The 18,712-nt window shown below is 42.8% G+C and overlaps 2 protein-coding genes across 6 annotated transcripts; one reads left to right on the top strand and one right to left on the bottom strand.

Moving 5' to 3' along the window:
- The first annotated feature begins 1,010 nt into the window (after positions 1-1,010).
- On the top strand, positions 1,011-5,047 carry LOC311036349 (uncharacterized protein). Of its 2 annotated transcripts, XM_084044988.1 has the most exons (8): positions 1,011-1,873; positions 1,945-1,995; positions 2,267-2,462; positions 2,651-2,703; positions 2,925-3,061; positions 3,172-3,236; positions 3,527-3,606; positions 4,210-5,047. In XM_084044988.1, exons 5-8 carry the CDS (start codon positions 3,002-3,004, stop codon positions 4,332-4,334), a joined length of 330 nt encoding a protein of 109 aa, XP_083901114.1. In that variant the 5' UTR covers positions 1,011-1,873; positions 1,945-1,995; positions 2,267-2,462; positions 2,651-2,703; positions 2,925-3,001; the 3' UTR covers positions 4,335-5,047. The 2 variants fall into 2 exon arrangements, with proteins under 2 accessions (XP_083901114.1, XP_083901113.1); XM_084044987.1 differs by having other exon boundaries at positions 1,011-1,995.
- An 8,110-nt stretch (positions 5,048-13,157) lies between these two features.
- LOC311036217 (uncharacterized protein) lies at positions 13,158-18,142 on the bottom strand. 4 transcript variants are annotated; one of them, XM_084044773.1, is made up of 9 exons: positions 18,005-18,142; positions 16,710-17,603; positions 16,588-16,659; positions 16,121-16,316; positions 15,880-15,932; positions 15,522-15,658; positions 15,347-15,411; positions 14,982-15,061; positions 13,158-14,389 (listed from the first exon to the last, which is right to left on the bottom strand). In XM_084044773.1, the coding sequence occupies exons 6-9, from the start codon at positions 15,579-15,581 to the stop codon at positions 14,271-14,273; spliced, it is 324 nt and encodes a 107-aa protein (XP_083900899.1). In that variant the 5' UTR covers positions 15,582-15,658; positions 15,880-15,932; positions 16,121-16,316; positions 16,588-16,659; positions 16,710-17,603; positions 18,005-18,142; the 3' UTR covers positions 13,158-14,270. The 4 variants fall into 4 exon arrangements, with proteins under 4 accessions (XP_083900899.1, XP_083900897.1, XP_083900898.1 ...); XM_084044771.1 differs by having other exon boundaries at positions 16,588-16,638; XM_084044772.1 differs by having other exon boundaries at positions 16,121-16,328; positions 16,588-17,603.
- Between the last annotated feature and the right edge of the window lie 570 nt (positions 18,143-18,712).

Raw genomic sequence — 18,712 nt, 5'->3', positions numbered from 1 at the left:
AGTGAAGCCTGAGACCAGTCACCATATCTCAGGTTTGGAAATAGCCAAGTTGGACAAAAATGATTTCATACAACTCCCTAATGTGTTCACTCATAAAACCATGCCTGTCTCACAACACAATATTCCAAAAACAACAGGGCTTGTCACCATGGCCTTATTTGAAACACATCAAACTGCAAGAAATAGACTCTGGTGTTGACCTACTGATTGGTAGAAATGCTTCAAAGTTATTGGAACCTTTTTGGAGGTGGTTAACAGCCAGGCAGATCGACCATATGCTGTGAGGACCCTATTGGGGTGGGTCATCTATGGTCCCTTGATAGGAGACAACAATGTCAGGGATGAGACTGGCTGCACTGCTGCGGCTGTCAATCATATCATATATCCAGAAAAACAATCAGGACTTCAGTGAAAGAACAAGCAAGGAAATGGAAGCCAAGTCAGGGTAGGATGAAAGATGGACTACTGCGTGAAACGGATCTGTTCCGCAAGGTGGCTTGCCTCCCACAAGAAACGTTGGTGGTTATGTCCTCATACCCTTTCACCATGGTCTGGAACAGCAATATTAAAGGTTACATTTTCTTTTTCTTTCAGCTAGTTCCCATCATGGCTGCACCTTCCTCGATCATCACCTGCTTGTCTCTCTCAGCACACCCTAAATTTGCTATTTGTCTTGCGTTTCAGCATCCTTCTCCCTCCGCCTCAGATAAACCATCTCTACCTCACCTCTCGCTTTATCCACCTCTCTTGCTTTATCGTCTAACCTTCTAACCTGGGCTTATACTCAAATGTAGTAATTTCTGTTCTCATCCCTCCATGTTGCTTCTAATGAGAATCGTAGCATTTTCAATCCGGCCGCCTCTAGTTCTTTGCCCTCTACTAACATGACCACTTGCCCGGTGATTTATTGACTATGGTTCACATAATGTATTTTCTGATATTGCACTAACATGTTTGTGCTGTCTTTTTCAGGTCATGTATGCCAGGGATGTGTGGTTGGAGGATGGAAAGGAGACAGAGGGTACAATTCCTAATAATTGGATCGACAGGGGTAAGGGAACCATTAGATGGCCAAATGCCAAACAAACACAACTTACAAGATGAGAAAGGACCCCCAGGAGGACTGGCTGACGTCCCAGTTAGTCAAGATAAAGATGACTTCAGGCAGGTTTTGTTTTTGGATCATTTACTCAATAATTCAAGTACAAATAGTTGAATCAATGTTTACAGTTGAATTGTATAACTTCTAGTTAAAGCTTGTGAATGTGACAACTACAACCTGACCAGCCAAGCAGAGGAGGAAGAGGAGGATGTGGATGTGGTGATAAGAGGGAAGAGGAAACCTGTTAAAAGACAAGATGATGACTGATGTAGAGTTCATATGTTTCTCAAGTAACTTCTAAATATGAAATGTGTTAACAGAAACTGGGCCTCACATTGTAGACCATTCATGTTTTATATGACGTTTTGGAGCATTATGGGTAACTTTCTTCTATAATCAATTTATAAGTCCATTGTCAAAAATGACAATCAAATGCTTTAATAAGGCTGTCTATTTTAGATATGGATATGTTTATTTTTACTTTATATTGCAGCCGTATAGGTGCCCTCCTTTCCTATCGCACCAAGGAAGTTGCAGTCCAGCCAGGACAACAATGTGTTACTCAATGCTTGTTGAGTATTGATGTCAATTTATGAAATATGATAATGATGTATTGGGTACACACAACATGAAATCAGTTACAAGCTGATTGTTATGTTTCAGACTCTGAAAATCAAGCCCTGGATGGCCTGGTGGATGTCGTGGTGGACACCATGTCTGTCGAGTTGGAGCATGCTGAGGGGTCTTGGCACAGGGAGATGTCTACACACAGTGAGTATGAATCACATTTAAGCAGTCACCTTTTGTATTTGGTATCTAAGAACATTCTTTGTCTTTTCCAGGCTCCCGACATGCAAGTGTAGCACCTCGGAGCAGAGAAATGTCCACACCCCGTGAGTATTCACTTTCTCCATTGCACCAACACATTTTAAGTACAATCAGTACAAGGTGTTACATGTTGTGCATACTAAAGAAATCATTACCATACCTAATTCACAAGCAATGAGTAAGTAGTTACAGGCTCAATGTGTTGAACTATGTGTATCAGAGGAGATGTGTGATTGTCAACATCTAAGACCAACCAGTAGGGGTAGTCTTTTTCAGTGTGCCATGGTGTTGTAGTAGTATTATGTCCAAGTATTAAGTCTTTAGTGATGGCTCCAGCCATCAGGCACAGTGATGGCTCCAGACACAGTGTCAGATACCGGCACAGCATCAGGACCAGCCACGACTCCAGGTACAGCAACAGCTCGGAGGCACTCTGTCAGGTCCAGACATGATGACAGGTCCCACCACAGTGATGGGTCGAGGAACACGGTCAGGTCCAGACATGACAGATCCAGGGACACGGTCAGGCATGGTGAGTTGTCCAAAGGCCCTAAGTAATCAAAACCTTTACAATTCAGCAAGTAGTATCGTGCACCCCTAATTGTTACAATATGACATATTTATTATTTCTCATCTAATGTATAGTCATCTGTCTTGGAAAGTTTTAATGCAAAAATATCACTTTGTAATTTCTAAAATGTACTTTTGTTCTTATTACAGGTGCTATGCAGTGACTGAGAGGCCAACATGGGCATTCCCATTGCCAACACAAGGTAAGTTCTGAGCTATTTCAATGAAGACCCCCAACAAACTGGGGGACACTTAATTTGCAACCCTTCTCTCTTCTGCCCATTCTCTCCTTTCTTCCTTTACTGTTCTCTCTGTCTCCTCTCCTATCGGGACACAAAAACTGCTCTTCAATTATATCAGTGTTTTGTATCATTGTAGGGTGGTGTCTATAACATGTCTCTGTGTACACTTACTTATTTTTCAGTATACCAGAAGAAAGTCCTGACCATATCAATATTCATTAAAGAACCTGCCTCTTCAGCGGCCAGTCATGTTGAGAGAATGGAGGACTTCCAGAGAGAGGAGCAACTCCTCAGTGATGTCCAAGCTTTTAATACCCTGGTAGGCTTTTCAAGAGTCTGGAAGTAATGAACAGCATAAGATGCACTCGCACACTTTTTACGTTCCTCTGGGATATGTCAGTGAAAGTTTTCATGGACTTATTCCAACAGGTGCTGCAACTTTCCCGTTATAGAGGGAAGGACGTTAAGGACTGTGTCCACAAAGTTCTTGACAGGTATGTTTCAACATACACTATGAATTAACCCCTGTGTGATGTTTGGGTGCGCTGTGGTTTTCAATGTGTGAACACTTATTTGGTTAATTCTTCTAGATGAGCGCCTGACTGCATGTTTCCATTATTTTGCCTTTTTCTTTTTAGCTTAACACCTGAATCCTCTGTTATGTCATGTCAATGACATAATGGTTGAACATTAAGTGAAAATTAGTAGTATTAAGGGTTTATACCATGTTTTACAATACATCCTAATCCTACTACATTATTAAATGTAATTTGTTTTTCTTAAGGCTCTTCAGTAACAGTCTGATGGCACAGTTGAACATGAAGGGGGAAAAAGAGAAGACTGCCACTTTCAGCGCAATACAAGGTAAGCCCATATTTCATGTTGACCAAGGACAAATCTAAATGTAATTGGGTAAAACATGTCCTTCCCTGTTGACATAAAAAAAAATACAATGCCAACTGTCTACCGTTACCGTTGCTATCATAACATTTTAAATAACTGGTGGTTAGGTGTAGAAGGGAGATGGCTTTGTATTAAACTAGTTGTGAATGTACAAGCATTTTTGGATGTCAATATGGATACTCACAATCAGTTTTATTGTCACTTTCACAATACACACTATGCAAACAGGGGAGCAAAATACCATTCTCCACAACTCATGGTGCACATTAAAAAGAGGCAAACATTAAAAAGTAAAGAGCAGACAACATTGGTAAAAAGTGCTGATGCATTCAAAGTGCAATCCATCTTTCAAGATGTTGGTTTTGGGGGCAATATATGGCGAGCATGGGTTCAGGGTTCTGATGGTTTGGGGAAGCTGTTGGATGACCTGCTGGTGCTTCCCCCTGAGCTCTTGAACCTCCTACCAAATGGCAGGAGTTAAATCGAGCTGTGTATTATGTCAGATAGGGACTAGGACAGCATGTTGCCGTTGCACATTTTTTATTGTCTTTTTTTACTATGCAGATGCAGTCATGAAATTCGACCCAGAAGCCACAGAGGAACTCATAAGGCAGCATGCCGCAGACCACCTCAAGCATGCTCCAGCGAGATGGGGAGGCGGAGGACACACAGCAGGCACTCAGGACTGATTTAACTTGAACTTTCACTGTCCATTGTGGGGGATCTTAGTGTCACAGTATTGCACAGTATTGTGTAATTTGAACTTGTGTTCTGTTCAACGAAGTAGCTCTGGTTGGACCTTACCCTGGTAGCTCACTGGCTATTCAGTACAGCACTTGTTTAATATTTTTCAGTTGTTGTGGAACCGGCCCAAGCAAAAAGGGTGTCCCTGCAAAGTAGGCTGTGCTATTATGTTTTATTATTATTTTATTTTCATTCGACTAGTGACGTGGACTTGGACTTGACTTGGACTTAGACCCCCTCGGACATACCTGTGGACTACACCAGGTACAAATTACTTTTGTGTTGCTCTCCCTCATGGAGCTACTTGCGGATTATACCAGGGTCAGTCCACCCTAGGTGGAAACGCACTGACCTTTTGCACCTTAATCCCATGTATAACGCACTGACTTTTTTGTCTTTTTTTTATTGTGCTCTTTTTCTCTAAGCACCTTAACGTCCATAAGTATATCATGCACAGTATACATACATTGCTGCTATGCTCAGGCACCTTAGTTTTTATTATCTCAGGTACTTTGTAAATATGTAGATAACTTGTTTGGCCTTCTGTTGTTCTCTTGTTTGATCTCCTTCCCACTTGCCCCCCACCCCTCTTCTTCTTCCCTCCCCTCTTCTTTCTATGGAAATTAACGCTGCGATGGGAACGATGTACAAAAACGAATTTCACCCACTTTTGTACCTTGTAAACCTGTGATGTGACAATAAACCTGATTCTGACGTGTAAAAAAAAAAAAAGAGAAGTTAACTGTTCTGTTCTGGATCAAGCTTAATCAGCCCTAGTGACTACTGTGTGTGTGTGTGTGTGTGTGTGTGTGTGTGTGTGTGTCCTTCTGTATGACCTTCTGTATTCAGTCTTGAGCTAGACTGCATGGAACAACATTGTGGGAGTTAAGTGGCTGTCCCGCTTCTGTTTTGTCGAAAATAATTCAAAGCTGGCTTGATCTGCTGTTTGTTTGAATACTTAATTAGTCAGAAAGGTAAACGTCATGAGGTACGTTAAGGCTAAAAGGATAACACAAGTCCTGGGGACTTGTTTCCATTGTGGTCCTATGAACTAGATTCCATTTCAGGGGGTCTAGTTCCAGTCCACAAATATTCCACAATCATATGGAATATTTGTGGAATACTGTAATTGTGGAACATTTGTTTGCACAGCTGTGTATTCACAAGAAGAATAAAGAGATAATAAGGAAATAAGTGTGTATTGAATTGTGATTTGTTTGTAAACCTCTGTGTACTGTATTCCCAGTTTTCAGAAGGTGGCATAACCATTTGATCTTGTTCATTTTCCTGTAGCTTTGTTTGATTAGCTTAGCAGCATGTTAACTACTAACTATGTTAAAGCTACAGGAAAATGAACAGGAAATGGGGATTACAGTTATGCACCGAGCCTAGAAGAAGTTTATTGATTGATTGATTGATCAGTTTATTGAATATTAAAATTCAAAAGGATAAAAAAAACACAAGAAAGCCCGTAGGCTTGTTTCAATTGTGGTCCTTTGGGAAAGGGGACATAGGGAGCAACAATACAATACAATATAATAACATAAAAAACATAAAACAAAGCCAAATAAAACTTACAAATTCAAAAAGGACAAACAGAAGACTAAACATCAACTAAACAAAAACTAAGATTGGGGTAAAGATGTGTATAATTAGTCTAAATTTTACGTAGAAAAGATGACCACATTTGGACTAGAATAAGCCCTTATGTAGAGGTTTGGACGTTCAGAAGACATCCGACAAAGACGCAATTAAAACTTTAATTCTGCACCCTCCAGGGACCAAAATGGGACGTTCAAAAATGACCTCATTGCACAGTGGGAATAAAATAATATACTGTATATGGGAAAACATCTGTTCCATTCCTGTTGTTCCCTGAAGATAAAGGTCGAGCTCGTTTGCCTGACCCCCAATTGTTATAATTGATCGTTCCTTCCGACCGACCGAGAGGCATACCGGACCGAGGTGGAAGGGCAACACTGCCCTCTAGTGGATACATCCAGTTTGTACATGCACATGTTAACCCAGAGTACAGAAGTCCTGACGTCACTCGTCCGTCCCCTGGGTCGTAAAGTAATTTCCATATGGAGAATAACATTGGGTTATCATAGAATCGTCTCATAAGAATTGTGGTCCAAAAATAAACAAACTGCCTCGGCGATATTGTCAGGGAGGAGCCTCGGCATTGTTTATGATAGTCAGTCACTCATATTTGAAACAGTCCGTTTCTGGCAAATTTAACTAATTCGGCAGAAGTAACATTAGCGTTTTCTCACCGTCAGTTGATGCTTCATATCCATAAGAGTAAAACCGCCGGGGTCATTTGTTTATGTTTGGAACACAGTTCTTATTTGACGCGATATTAAACACGTCTATGGGAATTCAGAACAGGGGGGAAAAGGTTTTAAAGGTTTACGGTTCTAGAGGCTTTACATCTTCTAAAGCTCTAAGGTATTCTCTAAAATTCAAATGGTAGCCGATATGTCCTAAGTAGGCCGAACGTTGTAGAGTTGGAACGGAGTTTGTAGCTAAAAGTATGAAGGACTAGTTAGGGGTCAAAAACAGGCCGAATACGTAGTGACAATAACGTCAGTGTGCTCGCTAAGTATATACTGTTAGGCACATACGTGAAATGTGGCCTCTGCACTTTAACAGCCTCCAATCACTCTAAGATTGCCACATTGTTGACCTGACCTGGAATCGTACCCAGCACATCCAGGACCTCTGGTTCACCAGGCAGGCCCACTAACCACTCAGCTATAGCACTCTGATTAACATCATGTCAGAAAATGAAACCAAACAGTCTGACTATAGTCAGAGTCAAGCTTTACAAAATGTAAGTTGTGTAAAAAAAAGTCTGACTATACTAAGTTGTTATTTGTTTAAGTCAGGCTATACTCTACTCAGAGTCATAAGTTTACAAAATGTACTAAAGTACAGTGAACGTCTGTGCGGTTTGTCTTCATCACTGAAAATAACGTACATGTAAACAGATATAAAACTGCTGTCATGTGCAGTTGGGGTGAAGAAACACCAACACAACCATTTCACTCCTAATAGTACCTATTTGATTTGACATCCTGACTTGCTGCTGTGGCTGAGGCTTGAACCTGTTATCTGCGGCTCACTAGTCAGTGACTCTATCCATTCACCTACAGCTGTTTCCTTGTAATCTGTGGTTCTAAAACGTTTTGTTGTCAACCCCCCAAATTGACATGTATTTGGGCAGTGGACCCCAATGTCAAAAGATGTAGTGTCAGGGCCCCCCATGAAAAAGATTTATATTTATGCTGTAACACATTTTAAAGTTATTTGTCTTGTTTGTTGTTCAAGTCAAAGCACCAGGAAGGCTGTACTTGAGAGCCATCTGTTAGCTCAATGGGTTGAGACACAGTATTCATGATCCAGAGGCCATGAGTTCAAATCCCATTGATGTCTTTCCTATGAGTCTTTCCTTTGCAGACTGGCTTCCAGAAGATCAAGTGAAAACCATCAGGAAGGCTGTATTTGTCATCCAACTCTTAGCTCAATGGGTTGAGACGCAGTATACATGATCCAGAGGCCATGAGTTCAAATCCCACTGGTGTCTTTACTGTGATGCTTTCCTTTGCAGACTAACTTCTAGAAAAACAAGTTAAAAGCACCAGGAGACCTGTAACTCTCAGCCAACAGCATAGCTCAACTGGTAGAGCGTCTGTCCAATAACATGACTTGACTTCACTTGAGTGGGTTCGATTCCCATTCGAGTGAAGTTTCCCCGGTATCTTGGGGCAACGGATAAATTGACTGATATCCTTAGTGATGCTTCCCTTTGCAGACTAACTTCCAGAAAACAAGTTAAAAGCACCAAGAAACCTGTAACTCTCAGTCGACAGCATAGCTCAACTGGTAGAGCGTCTGTCCAATAACATGACACTTCACTTGAGTGGGTTCAATTCCCAGTCGAGTCAAGTGTCCCCGGTAACTTGGGGCAACGGATAAATTGACTGATATCCGTAGAATAACTTGTAGGAGTGTGCTGGTTCAAATCCAGTTCAACCCAGGACCGAGCGGTCCTGGGTTCGATTCCCACTAACGTCAAGTCCCCGGTAAATTGGGGCAGCGGATAAATTGACTGATATCCGTAGAATAACTTGTAGGAGTGTCCTGGTTCAAATCCAGTCACCACCTTAGTAACTGAGACCGAATCTGGCCAATTCGGTCTCAGTTACTGAGATAGATAGAGGGTGTGTAGAGTGGGCGGAGTAGAGTAGGGGTAGAGTAAAGAGGGAATGTAGTGGGAGGAGTAGGACTAGGGGGAGGATTAGGAGTAGGACTAGGGGGAGGAGTAGAACTAGGGGGAGGAGTAGGACTAGGAGTAGAACTAGAGTAGGGGGCCAGAGTAGGAGTAGAGGCCAGAGTAGGGGGAGGAGTAGGGCCAGAGTAGGAGAAGGGGTAGGGCCCAGAGTAGGGGGAGGAGTAGGGCCAGAGTAGGAGAAGGGGGAGGGCCCGGAGTAGGGCCAGAGTAGGAGAAGGGGGAGGAGTAGGGGGAGGGCCCAGAATAGGGGGAGGAGTAGGGCCAGAGTAGGAGAAGGGGGAGGAGTAGGGGGAGGGCCCAGAATAGGGGGAGGAGTAGGGCCAGAGTAGGAGAAGGGGGAGGGCCCAGAATAGGAGGGGAGGGCCCAGAATAGGAGGGGAGGAGTAGGGCCCAGAGTAGGAGGAGGAGTAGGGGCCAGAGTAGGAATAGAGGCCAGGAGTAGGGGGATGAGTAGGGCCCGAAGTAGGAGTAGAGGCCAGGGGGGGTAGAGGGCCATGGTTTTGGTTTCTGTATGTAGGTGGTGGAGGGAAGGTAGTTAAGGCCAACATTCCTATTTCCCTCTAGTTGTCCTCTTATTGCAAATCTCCACACACGCGATATTGCAAATCTCTAATAAAATTTCACCTCCATACAGAAACCAAAACCATATCCCTCTCCTGGCTCCCTACTCTACTCCACCCACCTACCTACCCCTCCCCCTATTCTGGGCCCTCCCCCTTCTCCTACTCTGGCCCTACTCCTCCCCCTATTCTGGGCCCTCCCCCTACTCCGGCCCTACTCCTCCCCCTACTCTGGGCCCTACTCCTCCCCCTATTCTGGGCCCTCCCCCAACTCCTCCCCCTATTCTGGGCCCTCCCCCAACTCCTCCCCCGACCCCTATTCTGAGCCCTACTCCTCCCCCTATTCTGGGCCCTCCCCCTACTCCTCGCCCGGTCCTACTCCTCCCCCTATTCTGGGCCCTCCCCCTTCTCCTACTCTGGCCCTACTCCTCCCCCTATTCTGGGCCCTCCCCCTATTCTGGGCACTCCCCCTTCTCCTACTCCTCCCCCTATTCTGGGCCCTACTCCTCCCCCTATTCTGGGCCCTCCCCCTTCTCCTACTCTGGCCCTATTCTGGGCCCTACTCCTCCCCCTATTCTGGGCCCTCCCCCTTCTCCTACTCTGGCCCTACTCCTCCCCCTACTCTGGGCCCTACCCCTTCTCTGGCCCTACTCCTCCCCCTACTCTGGCCTCTACTCCTACTCTGGCCCCCTACTCTAGTTCTACTCCTAGTCCTACTCCTCCCCCTAGTTCTACTCCTCCCCCTAGTCCTACTCCTAATCCTCCCCCTAGTCCTACTCCTCCCACTACATTCCCTCTTTACTCTACCCCTACTCTACTCCGCCCACTCTACACACCCTCTATCTATCTCAGTAACTGAGACCGAATTGGCCAGATTCGGTCTCAGTTACTAAGGTGGTGACTGGATTTGAACCAGGACACTCCTACAAGTTATTCTACGGATATCAGTCAATTTATCCGCTGCCCCAATTTACCGGGGACTTGACGTTAGTGGGAATCGAACCCAGGACCGCTCGGTCCTGGGTTGAACTGGATTTGAACCAGCACACTCCTACAAGTTATTCTACGGATATCAGTCAATTTATCCGTTGCCCCAAGTTACCGGGGACACTTGACTCGACTGGGAATTGAACCCACTCAAGTGAAGTGTCATGTTATTGGACAGACACTCTACCAGTTGAGCTATGCTGTCGACTGAGAGTTACAGGTTTCTTGGTGCTTTTAACTTGTTTTCTGGAAGTTAGTCTGCAAAGGGAAGCATCACTAAGGATATCAGTCAATTTATCCGTTGCCCCAAGATACCGGGGTAACTTCACTCGAATGGGAATCGAACCCACTCAAGTGAAGTCAAGTCATGTTATTGGACAGACGCTCTACCAGTTGAGCTATGCTGTTGGCTGAGAGTTACAGGTCTCCTGGTGCTTTTAACTTGTTTTTCTAGAAGTTAGTCTGCAAAGGAAAGCATCACAGTAAAGACACCAGTGGGATTTGAACTCATGGCCTCTGGATCATGTATACTGCGTCTCAACCCATTGAGCTAAGAGTTGGATGACAAATACAGCCTTCCTGATGGTTTTCACTTGATCTTCTGGAAGCCAGTCTGCAAAGGAAAGACTCATAGGAAAGACATCAATGGGATTTGAACTCATGGCCTCTGGATCATGAATACTGTGTCTCAACCCATTGAGCTAACAGATGGCTCTCAAGTACAGCCTTCCTGGTGCTTTGACTTGAACAACAAACAAGACAAATAACTTTAAAATGTGTTACAGCATAAATATAAATCTTTTTCATGGGGGGCCCTGACACTACATCTTTTCACATTGGGGTCCACTGCCCAAATACATGTCAATTTGGGGGGTTGACAACAAAACGTTTTAGAACCACAGATTACAAGGAAACAGCTGTAGGTGAATGGATAGAGTCACTGACTAGTGAGCCGCAGGTAACAGGTTCAAGCCTCAGCCACAGCAGCAAGTCAGGATATCAAATCAAATAGGTACTATTAGGAGTGAAATGGTTGTGTTTCTTCACCCCAACTGCACATGACAGCAGTTTTATATCTGTTTACATGTACGTTATTTTCAGTGATGAAGACAAACCGCACAGACGTTCACTGTACTTTAGTACATTTTGTAAACTTATGACTCTGAGTAGAGTATAGCCTGACTTAAACAAATAACAACTTAGTATAGTCAGACTTTTTTTTACACAACTTACATTTTGTAAAGCTTGACTCTGACTATAGTCAGACTGTTTGGTTTCATTTTCTGACATGATGTTAATCAGAGTGCCATTGCTGAGTGGTTAGTGGGCCTGCCTGGTGAACCAGAGGTCCTGGATGTGCTGGGTACGATTCCAGGTCAGGTCAACAATGTGGCAATCTTAGAGTGATTTGAGGCTGTTAGTTGTTAAAGTGCAGAGGCCACACTTCACGTATGTGCCTAACAGTATATACTTAGCGAGCACACTGACGTTATTGTCACTACGTATTCGGCCCGTTTTTTGACCCCTAACTAGTCCTTCATACTTTTAGCTACAAACTCCTTTCCAACTCTACAACGTTCGGCCTACTTAGGACATATCGGCTACCATTTGAATTTTAGAGAATACCTTAGAGCTTTAGAAGATGTAAAACCTCTAGAACCGTAAACCTTTAAAACCTTTTCCCCCCTGTTCTGAATTCCCATAGACGTGTTTAATATCGCGTCAAATAAGAACTGTGTTCCAAACATAAACAAATGACCCCGGCGGTTTTACCCTTATGGATATGAAGCATCAACTGACGGTGAGAAAACGCTAATGTTACTTCTGCCGAATTAGTTAAATTTGCCAGAAACTGACTTTTTCAAATATGAGTGACTGACTATCATAAACAATGCCGAGGCTCCTCCCTGACAATATCGCCGAGGCAGTTTGTTTATTTTTGGACCACAATTCTTATGAGACGATTCTATGATGACCCAATGTTATTCTCCATAGGGAAAAGACTTTACGACCCAGGGGATGGACGAGTGACGTCAGGACTTCTGTACTCTGGGTTAACATGTGCATGTACAAACTGGATGTATCCACTAGAGGGCAGTGTTGCCCTTCCACCTCGGTCCGGTATGCCTCTCGGTCGGTCGGAAGGAACGATCAATTATAACAATTGGGGGTCAGGCAAACGAGCTCGACCATTTCATCTTCAGGGAACAACAGGAATGGAACAGATGTTTTCACATATACAGTATATTATTTTATTCCCAATGTGTAATGAGGTCATTTTTGAACGTCCCATTTTGGTCCCTGAAGGGTGCAGAATTAAAGTTTTAATTGCGTCTTTGTCGGATGTCTTCTGAACGTCCAAACCTCTACATAAGGGCTTATTCTAGTCCAAATGAGGTCATCTTTTCTACGTCAAATTTAGACTAATTATAGACATCTTTACCCCAATCTTAGTTTTTGTTTAGTTGATGTTTAGTCTTCTGTTTGTCCTTTTTGAATTTGTAAGTTTTATTTGGCCTTGTTTTATGTTTTTTATGTTATTATATTGTATTGTATTGTAGCTCCCTATGTCCCCTTTCCCAAAGGACCACGATTGAAACAAGCCTACGGGCTTTCTTGTGTTTTTTATCCTTTTGAATTTTAATATTCAAATAAACTAATCAAACAATCCACTTCTTCTAGGCTCGGTGCATAACTGTAATCCCCATTTCCTGTTCATTTTCCTGTAGCTTTAACATAGTTAGTAGTTAACATGCTGCTAAGCTAATCAAACAAAGCTACAGGAAAATGAACAAGATCAAATGGTTATGCCACCTTCTGAAAACTGGGAATACAGTACACAGAGGTTTACAAACAAATCACAATTCAATACACACTTATTTCCTTATTATCTCTTTATTCTTCTTGTGAATACACAGCTGCGCAAACAAATGTTCCACAATTACAGTATTCCACAAATATTCCATATGATTGTGGAATATTTGTGGACTGGAACTAGACCCCCTGAAATGGAATCTAGTTCATAGGACCACAATGGAAACAAGTCCCCAGGACTTGTGTTATCCTTTTAGCCTTAACGTACCTCATGACGTTTACCTATCTGACTAATTAAGTATTCAAACAAACAGCAGATCAAGCCAGCTTTGAATTATTTTTGACAGAACAGAAGCGGGACAGCCACTTAACACAAAGCACACACAAAGCAGTCACCAGGGCTGATTAAGCTTGATCCAGAACAGAGCAGTTAACTTCTCTTTTTTTTTTTTTTACACGTCAGAATCAGAATCAGGTTTATTGTCACATCACAGGTTTACAAGGTACAAAAGTGGGTGAAATTCGTTTTTGTACATCGTTCCCAGCGCAACGTTAATTTCCATAGAAAGAAGAGGGGAGGGAAGAAGAAGAGGGGTGGGGGGCAAGTGGGAAGGAGATCAAACAAGAGAACAGCAGAAGGCCAAACAAGTTATCTACATATTTACAAAGTACCTGAGATAATAAAAACTAAGGTGCCTGAGCATAGCAGCAATGTACGTATACTGTGCATGATATACTTATGACGTTAAGGTGCTTAGAGAAAAAGAGTACAATAAAAAAAAAGACAAAAAAGTCAGTGCGTTATACATGGGATTAAGGTGCAAAAGGTCAGTGCGTGTCCACCTAGGGTGGACTGACCCTGGTATAATCCGCAAGTAGCTCCATGAGGGAGAGCAACAAAAAAGTCATTTGTACCTGGTGTAGTCCACAGGTATGTCCGAGGGGGGCTAAGTCCAAGTCCACGTCACTAGTCGAATGAAAATAAAATAATAATAAAACATAATAGCACAGCTTACTTTGCAGGGACACCCTTTTTGCTTGGGCCGGTTCCACAACAACTGAAACATATTAAACAAGTGCTGTACTGAATAGCCAGTGAGCTACCAGGGTAAGGTCCAACCAGAGCTACTTCGTTGAACAGAACACAAGTTCAAATTACACAACACTGTACAATACTGTGACACTAAGATCCCCCACAATGGACAGTGAAAGTTCAAGTTAAATCAGTCCTGAGTGCCTGCTGTGTGTCCTCCCCTTCTCGCTGGAGCATGCTTGAGGTGGTCTGCGGCATGCTGCCTTATGAGGTCCTCTGTGGCTTCTGGGTAGAATTTCATGACTGCATCTGCATAGTAGAAAAAGGCAATAAAAAATGTGCAAAGGCAACATGCTGTCCTAGTCCCTATCTGACATAATACACAGCTCGATTGAACTCCTGCCATCTGGTAGGAGGTTCAAGAGCTCAGGGGGAAGCACCAGCAGGTCATCCAACAGCTGCCCCAAACCATCAGAACCCTGAACCATGTATTGCCCCCAAAACCAACATCTTGAAAGATGGATTGCACTTTGAATGCATCAGCACTTTTTACCAATGTTGTCTGCTCTTTACTTTTTAATGTTTGCCTCTTTTTAATGTGCATCATGAGTTGAGGAGAATGGCATTTTGCTCCCCTGTTTGCCTAGTGTGTGTTGTGGAAGTGACAATAAAACTGATTGCGAGTCTCCATATTGACATGCAAAAATGCTTGTACATCCACAACTAGTTTAATACAAAGCCATCTCCCTTCTACACCTAACCACCAGTTATTTAAAATGTTATGATAGCAACGGTAACGGTAGACAGTTGGCATTGTATTTTTTTTATGTCAACCGGAAAGGACATGTTTTACCCAATTACATTTTGATTTGTCCTTGGTCAACATGAAATATGGGCTTACCTTGTATTGCGCTGAAAGCCGCAGTCTTCTCTTTTTCCCCCTTCATGTTCAACTGTGCCATCAGACTGTTACTGAAGAGCCTTAAGAAAAACAAATTACATTTGATAATGTAGTAGGATTTATTGTAAAACATGGTATAAACCCTTTATACTACTAATTTTCACTTAATGTTCAACCATTATGTCATTGACATGACATAACAGAGGATTCAGGTGTTAAGCAAAAAAAAAAAAAGGCAAATTAATGGAAACATGCAGTCAGGCGCTCATCTAGAAGAATTAACCAAATAAGTGTTCACACATTGAAAACCACAGCGCACCCAAACATCACACAGGGGTTAATTCATAGTGTATGTTGAAACATACCTGTCAAGAACTTTGTGGACACAGTCCTTAACGTCCTTCCCTCTATAACGGGAAAGTTGCAGCACCTGTTGGAATAAGTCCATGAAAACTTTCACTGACATATCCCAGAGGAACGTAAAAAGTGTGCGAGTGCATCTTATGCTGTTCATTACTTCCAGACTCTTGAAAAGCCTACCAGGGTATTAAAAGCTTGGACATCACTGAGGAGTTGCTCCTCTCTCTGGAAGTCCTCCATTCTCTCAACATGACTGGCCGCTGAAGAGGCAGGTTCTTTAGTGAATATTGATATGGTCAGGACTTTCTTCTGGTATACTGAAAAATAAGTAAGTGTACACAGAGACATGTTATAGACACCACCCTACAATGATACAAAACACTGATATAATTGAAGAGCAGTTTTTGTGTCCCGATAGGAGAGGAGACAGAGAGAACAGTAAAGGAAGAAAGGAGAGAATGGGCAGAAGAGAGAAGGGTTGCAAATTAAGTGTCCCCCAGTTTGTTGGGGGTCTTCATTGAAATAGCTCAGAACTTACCTTGTGCTGGCAATGGGAATGCCCATGTTGGCCTCTCAGTCACTGCATAGCACCTGTAATAAGAACAAAAGTACATTTTAGAAATTACAAAGTGATATTTTTGCATTAAAACTTTCCAAGACAGATGACTATACATTAGATGAGAAATAATAAATATGTCATATTGTAACAATTAGGGGTGCACGATACTACTTGCTGAATTGTAAAGGTTTTGATTACTTGGGGCCTTTGGACAACTCACCATGCCTGACCGTGTCCCTGGATCTGTCATGTCTGGACCTGACCGTGTTCCTCGACCCATCACTGCGGTGGGACCTGTCATCATGTCTGGACCTGACAGAGTGCCTCCGAGCTGTTGCTGTACCTGGAGTCGTGGCTGGTCCTGATGCTGTGCCGGTATCCGACACTGTGTCTGGAGCCATCACTGTGCCTGATGGCTGGAGCCATCACTAAAGACTTAATACTTGGACATAATACTACTACAACACCATGTCACACTGAAAAAGACTACCCCTACTGGTTGGTCTTAGATGTTGACAATCACACATCTCCTCTGATACACATAGTTCAACACATTGAGCCTGTAACTACTTACTCATTGCTTGTGAATTAGGTATGGTAATGATTTCTTTAGTATGCACAACATGTAACACCTTGTACTGACTGTACTTAAAATGTGTTGGTGCAATGGAGAAAGTGAATACTCACGGGGTGTGGACATTTCTCTGCTCCGAGGTGCTACACTTGCATGTCGGGAGCCTGGAAAAGACAAAGAATGTTCTTAGATACCAAATACAAAAGGTGACTGCTTAAATGTGATTCATACTCACTGTGTGTAGACATCTCCCTGTGCCAAGACCCCTCAGCATGCTCCAACTCGACAGACATGGTGTCCACCACGACATCCACCAGGCCATCCAGGGCTTGATTTTCAGAGTCTGAAACATAACAATCAGCTTGTAACTGATTTCATGTTGTGTGTACCCAATACATCATTATCATATTTCATAAATTGACATCAATACTCAACAAGCATTGAGTAACACATTGTTGTCCTGGCTGGACTGCAACTTCCTTGGTGCGATAGGAAAGGAGGGCACCTATACGGCTGCAATATAAAGTAAAAATAAACATATCCATATCTAAAATAGACAGCCTTATTAAAGCATTTGATTGTCATTTTTGACAATGGACTTATAAATTGATTATAGAAGAAAGTTACCCATAATGGTCCAAAACGTCATATAAAACATGAATGGTCTACAATGTGAGGCCCAGTTTCTGTTAACACATTTCATATTTAGAAGTTACTTGAGAAACATATGAACTCTACATCAGTCATCATCTTGTCTTTTAACAGGTTTCCTCTTCCCTTATCACCACATCCACATCCTCCTCTTCCTCCTCTGCTTGGCTGGTCAGGTTGTAGTTGTCACATTCACAAGCTTTAACTAGAAGTTATACAATTCAACTGTAAACATTGATTCAACTATTTGTACTTGAATTATTGAGTAAATGATCCAAAAACCTGCCTGAAGTCATCTTTATCTTGACTAACTGGGACGTCAGCCAGTCCTCCTGGGGGTCCTTTCTCATCTTGTAAGTTGTGTTTGTTTGGCATTTGGCCATCTAATGGTTCCCTTACCCCTGTCGATCCAATTATTAGGAATTGTACCCTCTGTCTCCTTTCCATCCTCCAACCACACATCCCTGGCATACATGACCTGAAAAAGACAGCACAAACATGTTAGTGCAATATCAGAAAATAAATTATGTGAACCATAGTCAATAAATCACCGGGCAAGTGGTCATGTTAGTAGAGGGCAAAGAACTAGAGGCGGCCGGATTGAAAATGCTACGATTCTCATTAGAAGCAACATGGAGGGATGAGAACAGAAATTACTACATTTGAGTATAAGCCCAGGTTAGAAGGTTAGACGATAAAGCAAGAGAGGTGGATAAAGCGAGAGGTGAGGTAGAGATGGTTTATCTGAGGCGGAGGGAGAAGGATGCTGAAACGCAAGACAAATAGCAAATTTAGGGTGTGCTGAGAGAGACAAGCAGGTGATGATCGAGGAAGGTGCAGCCATGATGGGAACTAGCTGAAAGAAAAAGAAAATGTAACCTTTAATATTGCTGTTCCAGACCATGGCGAAAGGGTATGAGGACATAACCACCAACGTTTCTTGTGGGAGGCAAGCCACCTTGCGGAACAGATCTGTTTCACGCAGTAGTCCATCTTTCATCCTACCCTGACTTGGCTTCAATATCCTTGCTTGTTCTTTCACTGAAGTCCTGATTGTTTTTCTGGATATATGATATGATTGACAGCCGCAGCAGTGCAGCCAGTCTCATCCCTGACATTGTTGTCTCCTATCAAGGGACCATAGATGACCCACCCCAATAGGGTCCTCACAGCATATGGTCGATCTGCCTGGCTGTTAACCACCTCCAAAAAGGTTCCAATAACTTTGAAGCATTTCTGCCAATCAGTAGGTCAACACCAGAGTCTATTTCTTGCAGTTTGATATGTTTCAAATAAGGCCATGGTGACAAGCCCTGTTGTTTTTGGAATATTGTGTTGTGAGACAGGCATGGTTTTATGAGTGAACACATTAGGGAGTTGTATGAAATCATTTTTGTCCAACTTGGCTATTTCCAAACCTGAGATATGGTGACTGGTCTCAGGCTTCACTTGGTTCATTGTGCGGAGAAGAATATTTGTTTTTTGTCCGCTAATGTTTAGCCTTCTCATTAAGTTTTCAGTGCAGAATGTGGATGTGCTTCCATGGTCCAAAAATGCATATGTTTGCAACACTGTCTCCCTGTGGCT

Source organism: Gymnoscopelus microlampas, assembly GCF_963454915.1.
Source record: "Gymnoscopelus microlampas genome assembly, chromosome: 20".
NCBI classification, from domain to species: Eukaryota; Metazoa; Chordata; class Actinopteri; order Myctophiformes; family Myctophidae; genus Gymnoscopelus; species Gymnoscopelus microlampas.
The sequence above is the reverse complement of the archived record's forward strand: the minus strand, read 5'-3'. Positions and strand labels throughout refer to the sequence as shown.